This window comes from Chanos chanos, chromosome 6, assembly GCF_902362185.1.
Source record: "Chanos chanos chromosome 6, fChaCha1.1, whole genome shotgun sequence".
In the NCBI taxonomy this organism is placed as follows: Eukaryota; Metazoa; Chordata; class Actinopteri; order Gonorynchiformes; family Chanidae; genus Chanos; species Chanos chanos.
Window position 1 is genome coordinate 31,524,812 of NC_044500.1, and position 21,303 is coordinate 31,546,114.

The 21,303-nt window shown below is 37.5% G+C and overlaps 1 protein-coding gene across 1 annotated transcript; it reads left to right on the forward strand.

Annotated features, from left to right (window-relative positions):
* The first annotated feature begins 2,564 nt into the window (after positions 1-2,564).
* Positions 2,565-12,379, forward strand: LOC115815312 (protein SSUH2 homolog). Its single transcript, XM_030778270.1, has 13 exons — positions 2,565-2,575; positions 3,101-3,159; positions 6,456-6,551; positions 8,277-8,340; positions 8,490-8,619; positions 8,798-8,858; positions 9,020-9,141; positions 10,225-10,287; positions 10,378-10,460; positions 10,596-10,688; positions 10,795-10,900; positions 11,073-11,180; positions 12,236-12,379. Exons 1-13 carry the CDS (start codon positions 2,565-2,567, stop codon positions 12,377-12,379), a joined length of 1,140 nt encoding a protein of 379 aa, XP_030634130.1.
* The last annotated feature ends 8,924 nt before the right edge of the window (positions 12,380-21,303 follow it).

The following is a 21,303-nucleotide window of genomic DNA, read 5'->3' on the forward strand; positions in this document are numbered from 1 at the left end:
ACGGAAGTTCAGTATTTCACAGCATTACAGAAACGCAATAGTATTACTCTCTTTATCATAGAATATAGCTATATACTCCTCATTATAGTTAGCCTATGTACCAAATTACTAAAAATGACATTTTAGGGTTTTAGGATGTTTATGCTAAGCACTTGAGTGTTTACAGGAATCTCTAAACAAAGAAAGTTTAAAATTGCTTGCTCTGCTCTTGCGACATTAAGGGTCTTAGAAGTTATCCTTACTAAGTTGCACTCCTTTCTCTGTAATGATGAAATGAATAATAAAGGAAACTGGAAAAACAATCAGATATTTTCACTTGAAGTTTGTGGTAAGCCAAAGAAGCCAAAGGCATACATTGATCTTAGCTAACATGCTGTGTTGTAAGGGCTTCAGCTATGCTGCATATTGTCGGGATAGTAACGAAAGTTTAAGCATATCACCACCTACATAGTGCGGTGGGATGGAATCTTCTTCAAATGTGACCATGCACCTCACCTCATCAGTCATATTAAATGTCATTACAACATGTGCACAGTTTTAGCTTCCCATCAAATACACACCTTTATGCCTTTTTGGATAAGCCTTTGGATATCAGCAAATCTAGAAATTGGGTCAACACATCTCTTTTGAATGACAGAACTCAATTCATGTCTGCTTAAACCTTGCTGGTAACTTAGGTTTATTTAAAGTTATATACACTGTATGCAACATGTAATTTTAATTCTCAACTATTCAAAACTTGTATTAGATCAGCAGAGAAGAAGAACCTGATTGGTTGACATGAATGCATTCTGTCTTTTGTTAAATGAGCTGGCAGCCAGAAGAGACCTCAAACCTTTGAGAAATAGAAAGCATGTTTGGCCGATTGAATGCCTGGGGTCTAAAAACATGCAGGAGCAGGATGCCTGGATAACATTAAACCTTTTTTCTCATATCACTGGATTCCAAGGAAAAGGATTGAGCCACATGCTTTGATAGAAGTGACCAAAGATTTCCTTGAATGTGTTCTGTGAGTGGTTGGAGTTTGTATGAACGCTGGTCTGGAGCCAATGGATTAAATAAGCAACACCGAAATGTTGAAATCCTCAACTTTGTCAATCACTCTGGCAAAAACACAAGAGAACCACTTAATGTTTGAAGTATGAAATAACATGATGTTTTGTGCCACGTTGATAATTTCCAGAGAAAAATGGTCGTCACTCCACTCAAACTGGTCAAGAGACAGCAAAGGACATTTTTCAACCAACGTCACAATGCAGCTCAATACAAATCTATCCAAGTCAAATATGTGGATACATTTATGATAATTACAGAATACATTAGATTTATTAAAATGGTATGACATTATTATGTTGGAAATTCAAAATGATTCTTTCATTTTTTTTATAACAGCATCTGCATCCATGCTGCTATTAATGCATGATTTTCTCCATTAGTCCTAGAAACAAAGCATTAAATTTATTCCCATCACCAAATTGTCCTACAGGAGGCTCACACCTTTACATTTTTTACAGAAATGAGTTTAAAGTCAGTGCAGATGACCACCCAGCCACCTGCTGCTGCATTCTAATGTAGACCAAAGTTCTGTATTCCTTAAAGATAGATGCAGCAGTATTACTCTCTTTAATATGGATTATAGTTATTCACTCCATATTATAGTTAGCTAACATAGTAAGTTACTAAAGGTTATAGGGTTAGGGTTAGGATTTTAAGATGTTTGGGGTACACACTTGAGTTATTGCAGGAATCACTAAGCAAAGAAAATTTAAAACTGTGTGTTTCCTTCTTTCGACATATCAAGGCATTGGGAGTTCTTCTTGCTAAGCAGTTCTTCCTGATCTGTGATGTCTTGAATTATTAAATACGATTGAAAAAAAAAACTTGAACCTATTTTGCTTGAATAGTATGGAATACCACAGCGTGTGTTTATCACCTGTAAATGGCATGAGAGCGGCATCCTCATATTGCCACAACCCAGATGAAAGATATGTGCCCCATCAATGCGATTCAAAGAGGCTCATAAAGGAAGGGCATTAGAGGACAACTCGAATGCTTTCCCCCAGTGGGAGGCGTTTTTATAAACAGTGGTCCGGAGCAAGCCAATTAAATAAGCTGAGCCGTGGTAAACAACAACAAAAAAAAACAACAACAAAAAACAAACAAACAAAATCAGAGTTTCGACTTTCAAGGACAGCAAAGTGGAGATTTGATCCCACAGCTGTTTTGTAAACTGTTTGGACGGCAGTAAATTCTTAGTGCCGGTGCCTACACTTTATCTGTTGTGATCACTGACATGACTCTTAATGTGCAATTCGAATTATCTCTTTGTTCCAAATAGAGTGACTCCAGATGGAATGTTCGTATTTCATACGTTTATCACCATGAATATCATTCGTTGCCATAAAATTTCCTCTCCTGCCTTTTCAAACCGGCCTCTCCGCTGTGTGCTTGTGTGTTTTCTGGTTCAGGTAAGGTTACCTTTCCTCAAAAGTGAAAGTAAAAGATTTTTCGGTAAGTTGCGCACTGTTTTGCGTCAGAGTATATTAACGCTCTCAGCCCTGAAGATGGATTTAAGGTAAGTCAAAGAACTTTATAATTGCCTGTAAGAAAACATACGCTGGAATGTTGAGTTCTAGTATAGCCTAGGGATATTCAGTTAGGCTACACACTGAATAGGTCACATTTCAAACCGGGGTCTTCGCGGGCCAGAAATTTTTGGCAGCCTATTTACATTTACATATTTTATAGCTAGCAAGATACTTTACTGTGCTCTGAAGCTGAATGATTATACATGGTAAAACGGCTCAGTAATACTGCACAGTATATATCAAAGCTTCTTATACAATCAATATCTCGACTGGAACTAATTGCTGCACATTCTGAATCTGACTGCGATGGTTTCTGGGCCGCTTGAGACTGCTTTTGGGCCACGTTTGGCCAGTTGAATAGGAATGAATAAGAATGACTTTAAACCAGCAAGCAACCGCGTATGAAAACACTGCATATGGTCAGTTCAGACTGAGAACTGGAGGAATTGCGTCTGTTTATTGGATATTGGTAGATTTATGACTTTGCCTGACCTTATTTTTCCCCAACACAGCGATCAAGACGAAGCGCCAGGCGAGCCAGACTTGCAACCAGTTGCTAGCTACGATGCAGGTAATAAACAGTGCTCGAATAATCGGTAGTGTCAGGGTGCAATAGCCACGAGTCCGTATATAAAGCAATTTATGACTTATAGAATACAGTATATAGCAAACTCATATACACTTGGTTAAAGAGTCTGACAACGCTCCCATTCATTTTGATCTCCTCCACATCTCAGGTCACCTAAATGGCACCTCGGCATTCTACTTTGTTCTTTAACTGATTTGTTTTACTCACCAAAGTGCAAAAAAATTATAGAAGAAACTGAGTTTCTATTGTTTTTTTTTTTTTTTTACTGTTTCCTCAGATTAAAAAGGTGACACCACAACAAAGAAACAGAAATGTAGACAGAATGGGAAAAGGATAGGAGAGTTATATATTGCCCAACTGATGCCTTTGAGTCATATTACTTGAACATTCCAGAAAAGAGGGTTTTTTACTGACATCACTAGAACTGCACCAGTAGAATAAGCTCAGTTAAAAGTCCACTGTAAAGGCAATGTAATACAGTACAAATGAATTAACTTATTACACTACAGGACAGATCCTACATAACTGGTTTGGTGTGGAGGAACAAAGTGTAGTAATAACCCAAAATGTAATAACTGTAAGTAATGTAATACATAATGTAATAAGGCCAATTATGTAATAATTGCCCAATAATGGAATACAAGCATGAGCCAGTAATGTAATAACATTATTGAAAAGTTACATTTTTGGCATAGTGACCAGTTTTTAATGAACAATGTAATGACACAACCCATGTTATGTAATAACGCTTAGTTAAAACAGGTCAAACATTGTAAGTCTGACAAAGTAAGATTATCAGTATGTCATGAATAGAGGGACTGGATGCAAGTGCAGGCAATTCTTTAATCATCCAAATCATAGTCAGTAAACAGACAGGGTCTGGTACACAAAATACAGACTACTGGGTCCAGGCAAGATGTTAAGTTAAGGTACAAGCTAGGTACAATACATGGGACAAGGCTAACAGAGGAACATGGCAAACAGTGAATACAAAGAACAAAGCAAACGAGGAACAAGGCAAACAGATATGGAAGTGGACGGCTTCACAAAGCAGACATGAAAACAAAAGGGTATATACACACAGACACAAAGAGGAAACAAACTGAGGGCAGGTTCAAGCACTAATCAGGTAACAAGGTGATTAGCCAATCAGGTCCATTTGGGCTCTGATTGGCCAGGAGACAGGGAGGTGGAGACAGAGGCCTGACATACCAGGTGGAAAAAGTGTTTTACATGATTTTATAAAGTGTTTTATATGCCAGTGAACAGGAATGTTTCTTGTCAAGATTTGAACACTCAGCTAAGTGAGCTATCTCAGATGGAAATTAAGGGGAGAACAGTTTGTAGTCACACAGAAAGTTGCAAACTCTGTTAAATGTCCCAATAATTGTCATGTCCACACTAAGTATAGATCCCAGGCTTTCTACTGGTATGAATGGGACAGAATCATTATTCCTTTTCTGGTTGGGATTTGACTGTCCAGCTGATTGGTCGTTTGTTTAGCTGACTTACTGAAAGAAAGAAAGAAAGAAAGAAAGAAAGAAATAATTGATTGACTGATAGAAGGCATGTTAATAGAAATCAAAATGATTGTGTATAATGGGTTAGGAAGTCTAGATGGTTGTACTCAGACCATGTGTCACATTTCAACCAGTTGTGCTTCCTCCATGTGGCCCTAAGAACAAGTACATTTAGTTGAACGTCTAATTCTTTGAGCCATTTTATTCTTTGTAATCTCCTGGTATTCATTAATTTGATGTGTTTGATATTTTGCACCTGATTTTTGGAAAGATATGGGGGCTCACAATGTGTTATTACTTTATTTATTAAAAAACTGGTCATCATGCCAAAAATATAATAACCTGCCAGTGATGTAAGAAGTTAGTACATTATTGACGAAACTCCCTGTATTGTTGGTTCATGTTTTGTTACATAATTGCAGTATTATAGCTTTGGCTTTATTGCATTGTTTCATTAATTTTTGGACAGTTATTATATTATTAGTTGTTTTGTACCTTTACAGGAAGCTCGTAATGTAATAACCTGTCCAAAATGCAAGCGATCAGCCTTAAGACATTTTGGGCCTTCACAGTGCTTGTCCTTCTGGATAAGATTTTCTGTGTCTTTTTTCTTTCTTTTTTTCACTTGCACTCTTTAGTGTACCCTTGGCCCTGCAATTCAACAGTATCAATTGATATGGGTTCTACGGCAGGCATCACTCAACATAAAATTAATTTATATGTATACAGTTCTTTGTGGTATCCACAGTATCCCGACCTTCCTTAATTCTTCTTGTTAGCAATTAATTTCATAGCATTCTACATATGACTGTAAAGTAGACAGAAGTAATGCTACTCAACCTTTACCTGGAATTTTCTGGTCAAAGAGCTATCATTCAGATAGAATACAAAATGACTTTGGTATCTTCAAAATGATCCCCCTCTTTCCTTCAAACCTTGAACACTTGTAGTCCTTCTATATGGACCCATTTCTCAGGTTAGGAGAGAAACAGTTTGACAGCCAGTACAGAGTGTCTCTCACTCTTAGGTATATCATATCACTGCAGCCAGAAAGTATAAACTTTCTTTAATTTATTCTTACTTTATTACTTCTGAAACATCTGTGATTTTGCAAGTAGGACAATGGTCTTTACAAAATTCTGCTGGATACTCCCCATGTCTGACTCACCGACTTCAGAAAAGTAAACTCATCTTTCCGAAGCCCCCCCCCCCCCCCCCCCCACACACATTTTTCCTAAACTTCAGTGTTTACTGAAATGACTAAACCAAAATAAATAAACTCTGCATGCCCAGAAGAGACTGAGTGATTAACTTCACAGCCCTGTATTTCTGCCCCAATATAAAATGATGTATGTCATCCACCATCTACTATAAAATATCCCATGTTCTCGAATGATCAGATTTGCGCAACCTATTATTATTATTATTATTATTATTATTATTATTATTATTATTATTATTATTATTATTATTGTTATTAATAATAATATTATTATTTATCATATAGAACAACTCCATTTTCATTTTCCATTTTCTGGCCTGCATAAAAAAAGATTTCTATTAAAAAAATGATTATTATAACCAAACATTAGTTAAATCAAAGAAAACAGATGAACAGCTTGCTCTGGCTCAGGCCTGCCTAATTTGCTGTTTCACAGTTTTACACACCAGTATTTGCAATTGATCTTCTTTAAAGCATTGAATTTCACTGAAATGAGAAATGAAAAACCTCTTCTGTTGATTCTTGAGGTGCTTCAGGTTTGTTCACCAATGCACCAGCTGTAGCCACGGCCCCTCCTGCAGATGTGATGCCCACGGTGCCTGGATATGAGGGCTTTGGAGGTGAAGGCAGTGGTGAGTGCTTTTAGCAATTATATGTTCAAAAATACTCAAAGAAATGCTCTTTTTTCACTTCAGCTATCAAGTAGTACCAACTGCACATATAATGTGCATCTGTTATTGATAAAAAGACACGAATAAATAAATAAAACATGATCTTTTGTTTAACATGTAAAACAGATGTGTTGTGTTTTTTACAATTATTCTAGACTATGACAATTATTATGTATAGTTTATTTTAATTATTATACAATTATTATTATTATTACCATGCTTAATTGGATGCTGCACCTACATCTTAGGTGATAAAAACATAATTGTCACATTGCATTCTTTTGAGACATTTTTTTTAAAATTATTTTCAAGAAAATTTACTTTATGGTCGGATCTTTTATTTCCAAACTAACTCCAAACTAATATATTTGGTTGCCTTATGGGAAACAATTTCTCAAGTTTCACGTTTTCAAGTTTATTTAGAACCCAATATCACTTTACACGCCCACAACAAACAAAATAGGATGGCACCCCCTGACTTAATCCTCATAGTGGGCAAAGAAAAAACTCCCCAAAAACCCAGCTGTAACAGGAATAAAATGGAAGAACTCTTGAGAAGGGCCACAGAGAGAGGAGACCCCTTCTTGGTCAGTCAGGTGTACAAAAGGTGCCAACCCAGTGAGCAAGTAATACAGTAATAATGCAGAATAAAACAGGCTAACAAAAAGACAAAATAATGACAACAAAAGCAGGACGAGGGGGATGGCGATGAGGAAGAGGCTGACAGGGAGGGATGAAGAGGACAGAGGGGAGTGGGGCACACCTGGGAGGAAGACATCAACACTCACACAAGACATTCATACTCAAGCATATGAGACACACACTCAGGAGATGAGGAGGGAAAAGGAGAACATTATACGACTGACAAGAAACATTAACAATAACTAGGCCTATACTGTGCAAAGAAAATGTCTCCCACAGCAACATATTTACTTCACTATATCGATACATAAAGTAACGGTTTATTAAGTAATGCGGTATTTATTCAAAGATAGATGTATAGCATAGCATCTATGATGTAAATAATCCTGTTTACAGTTAACATAAAGATCGTAAGATTATTAAGATTCTGTGACACCATAAACATAGCAAGCAAACAACAACAACAGCAACAAAAAAGCTAAAACGATACATAGTTTGGATACAGAATTTTTCTTAAGTGTGATCCAACCACAACCTCTACAATTCCATCTTAGCCATGTTTCTTCTTTCCTGGGGAAGATTTTAAAATAATAGTTATTCTTCTTCTTGCTATGGGATATGTTAACTGTTTGCACACCAACTTTTGAGAATATTGATTTTCTGAAGTATGTGTAACAGGAGTGGTTGCTCATGCTTATGCTGTGATATAACAACGACAACAACAATAACTTGCACATCATCTTCATCATCCCCCTCCTCCTCCTCCTCCTCCTCATCATCATCATCATCATATTATTATTATTATTATTATTATTATTATTATTATTATTGATGATGATAATAATAATAATAATAACAGCAACCACCACAACAACAACAACAACAATAATAATAATGATAATAATAATAATAATAATAATAATAATAATAATAATAATAATGTTTCAAATTGAAAGTTCACATTTTAATCGTTTTTCATTTAAAATATTTAACTACATGAACACACCTGCTTTCTATTCATTTACTCATTTTATTTTTCCACAGCTATTCCCCCTCCATATGAAGAGACATATCAAGAGGAAGGCCAAGCCAGATCCAGACACTGGGAGTGAGGACTCTGTTCTTTCATACAGTAAACATATCATGTTCTCTTTGACTTGTATGCACCGTTGTGCCAGCTGTGAAGGTCAAAGGTAAATGGAAAATGATCATATATAATCAAATATAATGAATAATCACAGTAATATATTTCTTTAGAATCCCAGCTATAACCAAAGAGCTTGCCCAGGAGGTCTTCATTGAGTATGCATCCAGAAAATGTTGCTACAGTGTGAAACCAGCCAAAGAGATGGTCTTCACTGACCTGCAGTCTCTCGACACATATCGAGTTAGAAACCATTCATACTTTCACTTCTGACAATGTATTAACTAAATTACTTTACTGTATATTACTGTTACTTTTTCTTCACTGTTATTATGTTTGGTTTATTTTTAATTCATCCTCAGTTTTTTTAACCTATTATTAAGTCTAGAAAGAATCAGGATCTTTTGTGCGTTTTTAATAGTACTGTTTGGAGACCTTCACTGAGTCAAGATCCACTGAATGGGCAACTGAACCATACCATGGTAATCACTTTATCAAATCTCGACCTCTTCAATTCAGACTGGGGATAGATCAGAAAATTCGGTTCATTTATAGAGACAATTATACAGGAAATTGCCCAGTTAATGAGACCTGTGTAGGAGATGCAATAACTCATTCATTCATAATGTTTTCTCATTTTTAGGCCAGGTTGTGAATGCTGATAATGGCATGGCTCCAGAACCGTGGGACATGGCTGTTCCTGTACCTCCCTTGTTTCAGGATTGCAAAACAGAAGTTCGCATACCGCATACATCCTCTGTTAAGGTAGAGGCGTCTCATTGTAACTGTAAAATCTTCGAAGTATGAATACACCACCAGATATGCTTCAAGAGTTTTAATGCATCCTCTTATGGATCTGTCTACAATGTTTTATATCCCCCAACAGCTACCCTATTTCCCTCTCAGCCTAATGCTCTCAATTCTAAATACCTAGGCCCTCTAGTGGCAGGCAGCTGAATAACCAAACCCCTCAGTTTACAAGGAGTAATTACACACACACACACACACACACACACACATATCTATATATACATCTTTCTCTCTCTCTCTCTCTCTCTCTCTCTCTCTCTCTTTATGTATGTATGTATATATATATATATATGTGTGTGTGTGTGTGTGTGTGTGTGTGTGTGTGTGTGCGCGCGTATGTGTGTGTGTGTATATATATATATATATATATATATATATATATATCTGAATATATAAATATTATTCTTGAATATACAAAAAGTAAGTCTGAATATATAAATGTAATTCTGCATATATAAATATAATTCTTAATAAATAAATGTAATTCCAAATATATAAATGTAATTCTGAATATATCAATATAATTCTGAATATATAAATGCAATTCTGAATATCTAATAATTTGTAATTCCCTGTCAAATTTAGCTCCCCTACTTAGAAGGTCTTAATACCAAGAAAGTAAGGACCCCTTAATGAAGTCCAAATTATTTCCTCATTCAAATTTAGATTATTTAACGTTTTTGCTAGATTATCTTTGATTGTACTGTAAAATTTTACTGATGCTAATGATAAACTTGTTTTGCTCACTCAGTAGTCTCTGAAGAAAAAAAAAAATTCAAAACAGAAAAACGACTGTCTTGTGATATGCCTGAGTATAAACTAACTTTTATATATTCAGAGGTACTTTTATATACTCAGAATTACATTTATATATATTTGGAATTATACTTTATATTCAGACTGACATTTATATATTCAGGAATAATGTTCGTATATTTCCTATTAGGCCCCTCATTAAATTTGTATATTTCCTATTTGGCCCCTCATAATATATATATATATATATATTAAAAAGGTAAAGTTCTGTTTTATTTCTAGGGATGTCACTCTTGCCTGCATCTTGGTAGATCTGCATGTTACACATGTATGACATCAGGGAGGGTAAGTCTAATTTTTATGAATAACTGATCACACTGACGGTTTCTACTGTAGAGTGTTAATCCTGCATTACTAAGACTATTGTCCTTTCAGAGTCAGTGTGTAATGTGCGGTGGTACCGGGAGGAACTTCTCTAATGAACGATGCCTTACCTGTGGAGGGACTGGCAGAGTGCTGTGAGAGCTGATATCAACTATTTCCTTGCATTAGAATTTTATACAAATATTTCATAAAAAAAAAAACATAACTCGTGGCCCTCAGTCTATATTTGTTGTGAGGCAGTACAACTTATTTTCTTGATTACATCACAGGTGCATCTCCTGCGGTGGAATGGGTTCTAGAGTATGCTCGACTTGTCAAGGAAGAGGAAAACTTCTCTGGTTCTTGAAACTCAAGATTAAATGGTACAAAAACCATTATTTACTATTTTGTGATAATATCTAAATGATGAATGTGGATCAGTCAGAAAATGCTGACACCTTTTTGTTTATATGTATTTGCTTATCCCAGGAAAAACAACATACATAAAAATGTTGTAGATAAGTGCTCTGGATTCCCTATTGATCGTCTTGAGAAGGTTACTGGAGAGAATCTTTTCACCGACATGAACCAATTAGTGGGTGTTCAAATATCATTTTCATCTGTTTTCAATTTCAAACATTTATATCAATCTCTACAACTATTTCAACTTTCCAGTGGTCCCTATATGATAATATGAACATTCTTTGCATGACTATGATGATCCTCAGTTGTGGAAGTTGAGTTAGCTGAGTATGTGTTTGTTTCAGGTTAATCCTGTTGTTAGTTTCCCTGACAATGCAGTGAATGCAGCATCTAGAGAGGCTGTGAGAGCGCACCAGGCCCAGTTCTCTACCACCTGCCGTATCCTCCAGCAGGTGAGAGGCCTCTTTTTTATTTTTTTTTACCAGCCAACCATTTAAATTTCATTGCCCTGAGAAACAGATAGGCCACTCCTCCTGTGGAATTTTTTTGTCCGACCCAATGATTTTTTTCTTCCCCAACCCTAATGAGAAAGCCCTCTGCATTTCAGCTAACATATGAGCATGTGAACAACAAAGGCAATTGTGCTCAATACAGTGTTGGGACAACAGCCTGCATGCACAGTGGATCTGAAAAGGAGGCCTCAGAACCCTAAAACAAGTGAAAAGTGTGCGGTTTAGCAGTGTAGCAGGGGTCCCACCCTTCTGGAGGGCATCAGTGTATGTGGCTTTATGTAGCCCCCTACAAACATGTTAAGTTAGAACTGGAAAAAAAATTCTACAGGAGGGTGCAATATTGGCCATTCAGGACTGGGACTGCCCTCCCAGTTTTGTCAGTGAAGAATATATGTACTGCCACTTTAAGAATGGCCCTGTAACAGTAATTAAGTCAGTGACTGTCAGCTGTTGGACAGCCTGCGTACCACAGAAAAGGGATGGGTTGGGGGGGGCAGTTGTGAGTGCTATGTTGGGTACTAAAAGCAGGGTACATGCAAGCTGCATTCTTTGGTGTACAGAGATTGCTTATTTGTGTTTATATGAACTTTCTGCTACGCAATCTTTTTGTTGCAGTTTTCTTACATAACAGACACATTTTGTGGCCTCATTCTCATCTGCAGAAGACTTGATGCTTCACTCTATTTCTCATTTTCTTCTTTCCTTTTTGCTGTAGAGGACAAAATGTCCATGAACAGTGGCTGGCTGCCAGTTTCACCAATTAATCTTGTCTTGGTGAACATCTTTGGGTAGCACAGAATATCTGTAATTACAATTATAACTTTATGTGATTCAGTATTAAATCTCAAGCAGATTAGACAGTGGGGAGAAGATGACTAACTGTGATGTGTTTATTTTCATAGGCACAATACAGTAATGGGTTTGAGTGAGCATGGGAGAAAATATGCACATCCTCAGAGATTCGTTCTAAATATGGTTCCCTGTTTGTATTCCAGAGGCAAACCATTGAGTTGATCCCAGTCACTCGCGTGCACTACAGCTGGAAGGAGAAAACTCACATTTACTTTGTGTACGGAGCTGAACACAAAGTCTACACAAAGGACTACCCAGTGAAATGCTGCTGCTGCTCCATTTTGTAAACAGAAGAATCCCCTGAGATTTGTAGCACATTGCACACTACAGAAGAATCAACTTTAGCTGAAAAATTCGTTTTACTTCAATTTTCAGCTTTTCTTAAATTTGCTTTGTATGTCATGCTTAAAGGTCTAGAAAAGATCCTGAGTTGTTCTACACTATGAGAGAATCATCTGTGTCAGTCATGCTTTCTATGTCCTATTTTTTTTTTTTTTTAAATGATGTCACCCTTGAGACATTTGAGTATAAATCATGACCTGGTTATGTGATGTGGTTTTTATCATTTTATACTGTCATTGTATTGTGATGAACAGCTTCTGACAACTACTGCCATAAAGACATGGAACCATACCCATAACATGCACTTGACCCACTCAACCAACTCTTATTCTAAACTAGTATCATCCTTGAACCTTGGCATCCTGTACTGCATGCATCGTCGTGAGTTGGTTTGAGCAAAGAATAATGCAAACACATCCGGAGATGTACCGCACTTCACTTTATTAGTATAACCAATCTAAACTGAACTTTATATACCTAAATGTACGATTCAAAGTTAGTTGAGTTCGCTAGGATTAAAACTGCCACTGACTCTTATCAGTATTTAGCTGGTGTTTGACGCATATACAGTTGGGCTCCCATTCATTGTTTTGACCCCGGCTTCCCATTCAACTCTCTTAACAATGCCCAACACACATTTGAAACCACTGCTCTTAGCCAGAGTTGAATCACAAACCTTACACCTTTGCAGGCAAAACAAGCTGGCAAGCACATCAACTTTAGCAACTGACCCAAACGTGCTTACCAGTTTAACATAATTCATCTGTTTAAAACAAGTTGGGAAGAAAGCAACGTTAATCTATAAACCTAATAAAAACTACCACAGCCACCAGCCAGCAGTGACTAATATTTACATTTGAAGGATAATTTAACTTACATTATTCGGAGCTTCAGCCTCTTAAGCTGTAGTTTCATCCAACCTGCATGTGCTGCCATGTGATATGACTTGGGGGTGTGTTCACAGCTTTGCTACAACATAACAGAGAGCAGCCTGCTCAAAATACTCTCATCCATAAACTACCATTTGAACGTTAATGTGGTCCTGAGCATAACTTAGCCCTTTCAGATGGGAATGTTATCCGTTTTTGGGAGCTCTGATAGATAGTCTAGTAGTTCATTCTCAGTTAAGAAAAACAGGAGAACGTTGAGATCATTTTCCAGGACAACACAAGATTTTCCAAGACATTTTACTTTTTTCTCTCATTTTCCATGTGTTTTCCATAACTGGAAAATGGGTCAACTGTTTTCCAGGTTTTCTAGGACAGGTGGGAACCTTGTAACAATGTTCATCCATTCACTTTTAATTTTTTGTCATGAAATACAATTTCACATAACCAATAAGTAATCCATACACAAAATACAAGTAGAGTAGGGCTACAAAAGCATGGCTTTTGTTTACAAAACCAAACATGCATAGAGCTTTCAAAACAGGCTCATAACTATAAATTTGTATTAGAGAGAAAATAACAAAATACAATAAACACTCAGCAACCTTATATGTTTCTTCTGAAAACATCACAGGCCTCAGGCTGAGATCCTGTATATAGATAAGATTTTTCTGAAAAAAAAGGAGAAGTAATGAGAAAGGTGACGGTTACTTAGTATCAGTGCCGCTCCGCTCAGACAACTGTTTATTTGACACCATGCAAATTGTATAAATACAGAAATACATGATATCTAAATAAATAAATGAATAAAGCAAAATACATAGTTTAATCACAATCTTTCTTATTCTTTAAATAAAACACACATTTTCCATTTACCATTAAAGTAAAATAAAATAATGAGTCCAATCAGTACTGCTGTGTTAATGTATCCATTAACTGAGCTAGTGTTGATGTTCACTTTATAACTACCTAAAAGAGTTTCTAGGTTTTCGTGTTGTTCCCCTATTTCGCCATACTCATGGTGCAAAATTAAAAAAAAAAACTAGATCATTATTATCAGTGGCTGGCTATGTGGGTGAGATCGGAATAGACCTTTTTCATGTAATGCTGGTGATCTTTCCGGTCTGAGCCAAGTGGGGGTATCTTTACTTCCGGTTAGCCATCTTCCCTATTGCTTTCTCAGGTATGTTTTTATGGGCAACTAGTTTTTGGTACTAGTTTTGGAATGTCTACAAATTCGTTTTGATGATATGGTCGTGTGAATATGATGTAGTATTAGGGCCCCACTGAGGGGAAAACATTTAGAGAATGTAATCATAACATTACGAGAATTAAGTTGTAATTTTACGAGAAAATTTCATAATATTACGAAAATAAAGTTGTAATTTTGTGGGGAAAAACTCATAATGGTTAGGAAATATTTTACCAGCAACCAACAAATGGGTGAGAGGACAGTCAATATCAGCCTGAACCCTGGCAACTGCAATTAGTCTTAGACATCAGCCTGATGATAATGTGGTGCTGATGTGCCTAAAGATCAAGTACTGTATTTCGTCATTATGTGTGAAACCTATAATAAAGTATAACTTCACAAGATGCTCCACGTTCCTCATTACCACACAGGTGAAAGGTTGCTCTTCTAATATTTCCCCTCTGAAATAACATGTAGCCGAAAATTACAATTTTATTCTCAAAATATTATGACTTTTTCCCCGTAAAATTACGACTTTATTCTTATTAAATCAGGACTTTCTTCTCATAAAATTATGACTTTATTCTCAAAATCTCAAAATGTTTCCTCCTTAATGTGGCCCTAATACTCTATCGTATGTGAAGGATAGATATACACAAGAAGCTTTTTTAGCACGATATGCCAGCTTGGCTGTAGTTTGTCTATGGTTTCTGCGTGCCTTCTACGTTGCTAGCTTGTTAGGTTAAGACTCCTCATGGCCGCTTTCATGTATTAATGACAAACGCACCTTCCTGTGTTTAGTCCACTAAGGAAGGTGCGTTTGTCATTGGCACAGAAGGATGCTCAAAAAATCACCCAGATCATTACTGTTACTAGGAAGATGTCGTATATCAATGATCTAGTGCTGCATGAAATCAGTGGTGTTTGGAACTAAACAGACGGTGCGGTGGTTTGTTGATTACTGGTGCATACTCTGGACAACATAATTTTGTTGATAACCCATAGCCATTTGTTGCACGTCTTTTCAATATTATTTTAGCCAAAGTGTCTCCTTCAACAGACTGATGCAAACGATAATTTATTCTGCACTCTTGTTCATCTTGCCTCTAACAGATTTAATGTGAGCTTCACTACACCTCCAGTTTGTGTGGCTCCTCATTCTTTTTAAGTGACTTAGCACCGTGCTCGTATTACGACAGTACCGTCTCCTACGTTGGAGTATACCAAAAAGAACATACATGTAACAAACATGAATTAGTATCACAGCATATGTTATGACAATGAGCAATAGGATAATTTCATTACACATCCTTATTAAAGTGCATTTACAAGCTTGCTAGGTGGCTTGATCTAACCATCTCTCCATAGCTAGCTGGCATTACTATCATAATTAAGAAACTGTTCATTGAACAGTTCATATCCACGATCCACTTTGAATCATTTTATTTTGCAATATATATCCACCGTTTCAGCAGCTTGTGAGAGCTGGAATTTTGGTAGATTTCCCAAAGATCTGGAGAATATCAGAGAGACACACGCTTCTTCGCAGACATAGCCCTTGTTGACTGGAAGTAACTTTACCCTCTATTGCTTTCCAATATGGCAGCGTGAAAAAGGCCTATACCTCAGCTGCAGATTTGCAAAGTCTTTGAAGCGCAGAAATAATGCAAAAGAGAAAAGAAAGAGAACGAGGGAAAGAGCGAGAGAGAGAGAAACTGTATCTTGAGATGATTTAAAACTTTTTTCTTTCTTTTTTTTTGAAGTAATTAAAATGTTCAAGGACGTGTATTTAACTCTAACAACAATAATATGTTCATTTATAACAAGTGTTATCACCAAGGAAAAAAAAGATGTATTTAACCGAAAATGAAATGTACTATAGCCCCAAACCCAAAACACACTTGGATATCACTTCGATCCTTAACGGAAAACGCACAGCCGGTGTCTTCTGTCTTGTGCAACATAACAGTAAAACATACTTTCCCTGCTTGCACACAAAGCCCCAAAAATATGTCAGTCACAGCAACAAAATAAACTCAAGCTTTGATCTAAATATTAAATTTGAATGTTAAACAACATGTGTAAGTGGAGTACATAGTGACCCAAGTTTTAAAAGTTCACACACCCAAAAAAAATAGGACAAGTAATGAGGAAGGACGAAAGCAAGGACGAATCCTCTCGCTAAGAGGCTTCCTGATAGAAGCAACGTGCCACACTGCCTCCTACTGGCGACACTGAGATGCTCCAAATATACGATTAAGAATTCATATAGTTTTGGCAAGGAGTAATAATTGATTATTATGTAACCAATTAGAATATTCCTATTACAGAACAACAATCCCAAAATAAAACAGAGCCAAAATTACATAAAATGTGACCACACATTTTGTGTGCATCACAAAAACATCACAGGGAATTGCACCTATCTTAGGAGGAAACATCCCTGTAGCTCTGAAACCTATGGAAGAGTAATAACCATAATGTGATTATGTAAAGTGGGGGGAACTTTATCCACCAAATGCTGTAAGAAAATGAAAGACAATAACAACTCCTGAATTGTACATCTCTTTTTCTCCAGAATGTTTGGAATAAATCATTAAAACATTCGAACCTGATAGGGCATTTTCAGTGGTGGTTGCCTTTTCCCATGCTAGTGTGAACAAAGAGAAGAAGAGCTGCTTGGGCAGCTTCCTTCCCCCTGATGTTCTCGTCCACTTCCATCCCAGTTCCAGCCAGTGGTGCTTCAGACGATTAAAAAGAGATTTGTCTGCTGGCTGAAGAGCATGAGTGGTGTGGGGAGGACAGCTCATCACATGTACATTATTCCTGGCTTCATGAGCTCAAGGAATTGCAGGTTGAAAATGTGACTGTAATGGCCATCCAGCAGGAGGACATGTGGCCCGCAGTCCTACTTTCGTAACTGAGCAACAAACTTTTGGCCCCATTCCACAAAAAGATGTGAGATGATCCATCTGTTTTCAGAGACTCCAAAACTGCCTGGTTTTGACTCCTAGAAACCCACTCAGCTTGCACCCGCTCCCCCTTGAAAATCACCGTGACAGGAGTGAACGTCCCAACCACATTAAATCCATCTAGCACTGTTGTGGTTTCACCCTTTTCTCCTCCTGTTATTTTAAACCAGCTATTTCCTTTCTCCGCTATTACTTTTTAGAGACAAAATAGTCCTGCAATCCAGATTCATCACAGTTCCATATATGTGATGGGAGCTCATTGATCTGAAGCTCTGTTAGAAGTCTGTCATACTCTATGAACCATCTGGACGCCACTGAAGGGTTCATCCCAGGTGCTCTTGCAGTAGACAGGGCTTCTAGCTTGCAAATGCTCAGATTTTTGTTTCTTTTCATAAAACTTTCAAACCAGAAGTAACCTGCTGTTTGTTTTTCCTCCAAAAAACCTTTGACACCACATGCCTTTGCATATTGAAATGCAAGGTTTTGCAAATCTGTTCGAGTCATGGGAAGCTTCTCTGTGACAGCAGTCGGATGAGGTCAGCGAGCTCTTTCTCTGCTTCTGCTGAAAACAGAGGATTTTTCAATGAAGCACGATGAAAGCCTCTGACCAGTCCCTTCAAATGCCTCTGGAGTGTGAATTTTTCAACGTGCCAAGCCATATGCTAAGAATCTAAGTATAGGATTCTGCTCTGTCTCCACTTGCTCCTGACACTCCTGCATAGCTCCTCATTCTTTCCTCCATCCATTCATTTAATCGTCTTCCCTTCCTACCTGTACACTGCTCTCCTTTCTTAATTTTATTTACTCCCCTGTCACTTCTCTCTTTCCCTGTCCCTTTCCTTGCCGTGCAGGTGCCATCTTTTCTGTAATTCATTTAAGACATGAACTACTGCTGCAATTTGGCCTATATTTATGTATATATTTATATATTTACTAATCTTATTAACGATTTAATAGTGAGAATTTATTTTTAATTTTTTTAGAATCTTTACTCACGACATGGTTGCTCTGTGTTGTTTTTTTATTTACTAGCAATGTCCCACTTTACCTGAACCCCCCTTCCCACTTTATCTATCACTGCCAAGTTGACTGGGACAGTACTATAAATCTGTTCTTTATAAAATCTGATAAGAACCTATGCCAATTTTCATTATATTTCCATACATTATCAGTATGAACTGATTTTAAGATTAAAAGTTAAACTGTTAAATAATTATTGACAGTTTGTCATGTTCATCATTCTAAAACAATATTTCATTTGCCTCATTACCATGAGGTTTAATGTCTCAGACAATTTGAAAAATAACAACACACCCACTACTATGATGTCACACCAGTCAAAGGGTTTATTTAATTTACAATAGGCACTCAGCAACAACATAATAACAATTGTGGTTACTGGCTTGCAAAATTGACACTGTACAGTACCAGAGCCCATCTACATAGAGCCTGTCCACTCTCAGAACTTTCTGTTTCATAGGGGCTGCTCCCAAGGTAGCCCAGAATGAATGGGGGCCTGTCACTGCCCAGGAAATAGGGTAGCTGCAGGGGGATATAGAAACATTGTGGACATAATGCAGATCAGGTACAGGGCTTAAAGCAAGGACAATTTCTGTGCCTGAAATATGTTTGGGGGGTTACGAGAAAGAATGGAGGGAAGGGGGGTTCACAGAATAATGAAATTAATTCATTGAAAATGAACATGTCTATTACCACAACTGATACCAATAACGAACAATACCAAATTGTGCAATAACCAGTAGGTAACTTGTTATTTTTTAACGGGGGGATGGCCTAATGGTCACTGACACTACTCTATAGAGTATATAGTAGGGGCGTGTGATACTGACAAAAAATGATATCTCAATATTTTCTGGGATTTTGTCGATAACAATCAGTACACCCTACTTTGCATCCTTCAAAAATGTCTTTGTAAAAGTCTTTTATTGTAATTAATATACACACGCGCACACACACACACACACACATATATATATATATATACATATATATATTCTTGCTATGCGACAGTAAAAAAAAAAAGCACGAATATTTTCCATAGACATATAATTATCTATTTCCGATTCTAAAATGGCACTAGCCCTGCGCCGCAATTCCAGCACAGTGCTGGAGAACTTTAAGCCAAGTGGGTAGTGTTGTAAACTACTCTTGCTGTGCATGCGTGTTGCAGACCAGACTTCTGCCCAAGATTAGGACCAGAGTACCGCCACAAATCGGGAAGCGTCTGTCAGTGCTGTCCCGGCTGCCTGACCTGTCCTGCACATGTGCAAAAGTCAGCGCATGCACAGAATTCAACCTCTTTTATGACACTGCCCGATCCGTCACATGAGCATTTTGAACGTCATAGTCAAGATCTTAGCGGAGGGATAGCAACAGACAAAACCCCAAACTTGCAAAAACAGACAAAACCCCAACTTGCAAAAATGCTAATCTGCAGCATACAAAATGACGACTGTCACTTATACACTCTGTAAAAGAATTAAATATCTTTAAACAGACTCTCACTGTGAACAGTCAATTGTTTCTGGTTACGCAACTCGCTGGCTGCTGTCAAGTGTTTCAATCATGGTTTCAGCACCGTAAAAATGTTCACACATGACGCATTGGCCACAAGATGGCGGGTTGAGCAGTGGCATTTTTTGGAGCTTGTCAAACTAGTCCCAAAGTTTAGTCTAAGGTTGATGATTTTCCACTCTGAAGTGTCAAGATACACAAAAGCTGATTAACCTGCTAAATTAAAACTGGATCTCAAAAGACAGCAAACTTAACCTAATATTGAAGCATGATTATGCAATGGACATAACTCAATAAAATGGAGCGCAGAGATGATTCGGCACCGCCAACAACATGCAAGAGGCCAGTGGAGAAGTCCAAGTCAACAGATGACGATGAGAGTGATGAAGTCTCTTATAAGACAATTTGGAGGCTACACTAGGCCTTGAAAAAAGAATGGAGGAGCAGCTGGCCAATTTAAGGGTGCAGACAAATCAAAGTAGCGTCATGATTGCTAGCTTAACAAAAGCAGTCCAGTTCAACGTGGAAGAGGTGAAATAATGGAAAAAGAAAGTCAAAGCACTGAAGAAACAAAATGTCCAGCTATCCAAGGAGAACAGTGAACTTAAGGAGAGAGACAGAGAGCAAGAAAGATACAGAATGAGGTGGTGTCTTTGGATCAAAGGCCTGGAAGAGAAAAAAGGTGAAAACATCAGAGCACAACACATCCATATCCTTGTTAAAATTGTCTCAGATATGGAGTCAAAGATGGAAGAAGGAGCTGACGTTGTAGATAGAGTTGGACAATAACGGCATCGTCATCGTTCTGTTTGCCCAAAGGTGTGTGAAGGAGGAGATCTAGTAACAGAGCTACGGCAGCCGTGGTCTAAAGGTTAGAGAACCGGGCTTGTGACTGGAGGGTTGCCAGTTTGATTCCCAGGCCCAACATTCCCAGGCCCTTGAGCAAAGCACTTGACCCCTCGGGCAAGGCACTTAACACACTTAACCCTGGGTGCAGAGGAATGCTGCCCACTGCTCCTGTGTCTGTTGACTGCTGGTGTGTTGGATGGGTTAAATGCAGAGACAAATTCACTGTTCACAGTGTGTGTGCGATCACAGATCACATTTACTTTCACAGTGCTGCTATGGGAGGATTTGGAAGAAAGAAGAAGGCTAAGGCCACAAATTGAACAAGCGAGGCAGGCTGGAAAACTAGATTTCTTTCAGAGTCCATATGGATATATCAAAGGACGTCGGATTGGAGATGGCAGGTGAAGTCATACACTTTTGACTGTGATAAACTG

Bases quoted from the DNA above. Each gene is read 5' to 3' on its own strand.
- LOC115815312 (XM_030778270.1), top strand. The intron at 8,341-8,489 runs GTGAGGACTCTG...ATATTTCTTTAG, and splicing joins GCCAGATCCAGACACTGGGA to AATCCCAGCTATAACCAAAG. The intron at 8,859-9,019 runs GTAATCACTTTA...TCTCATTTTTAG, and splicing joins GGCAACTGAACCATACCATG to GCCAGGTTGTGAATGCTGAT.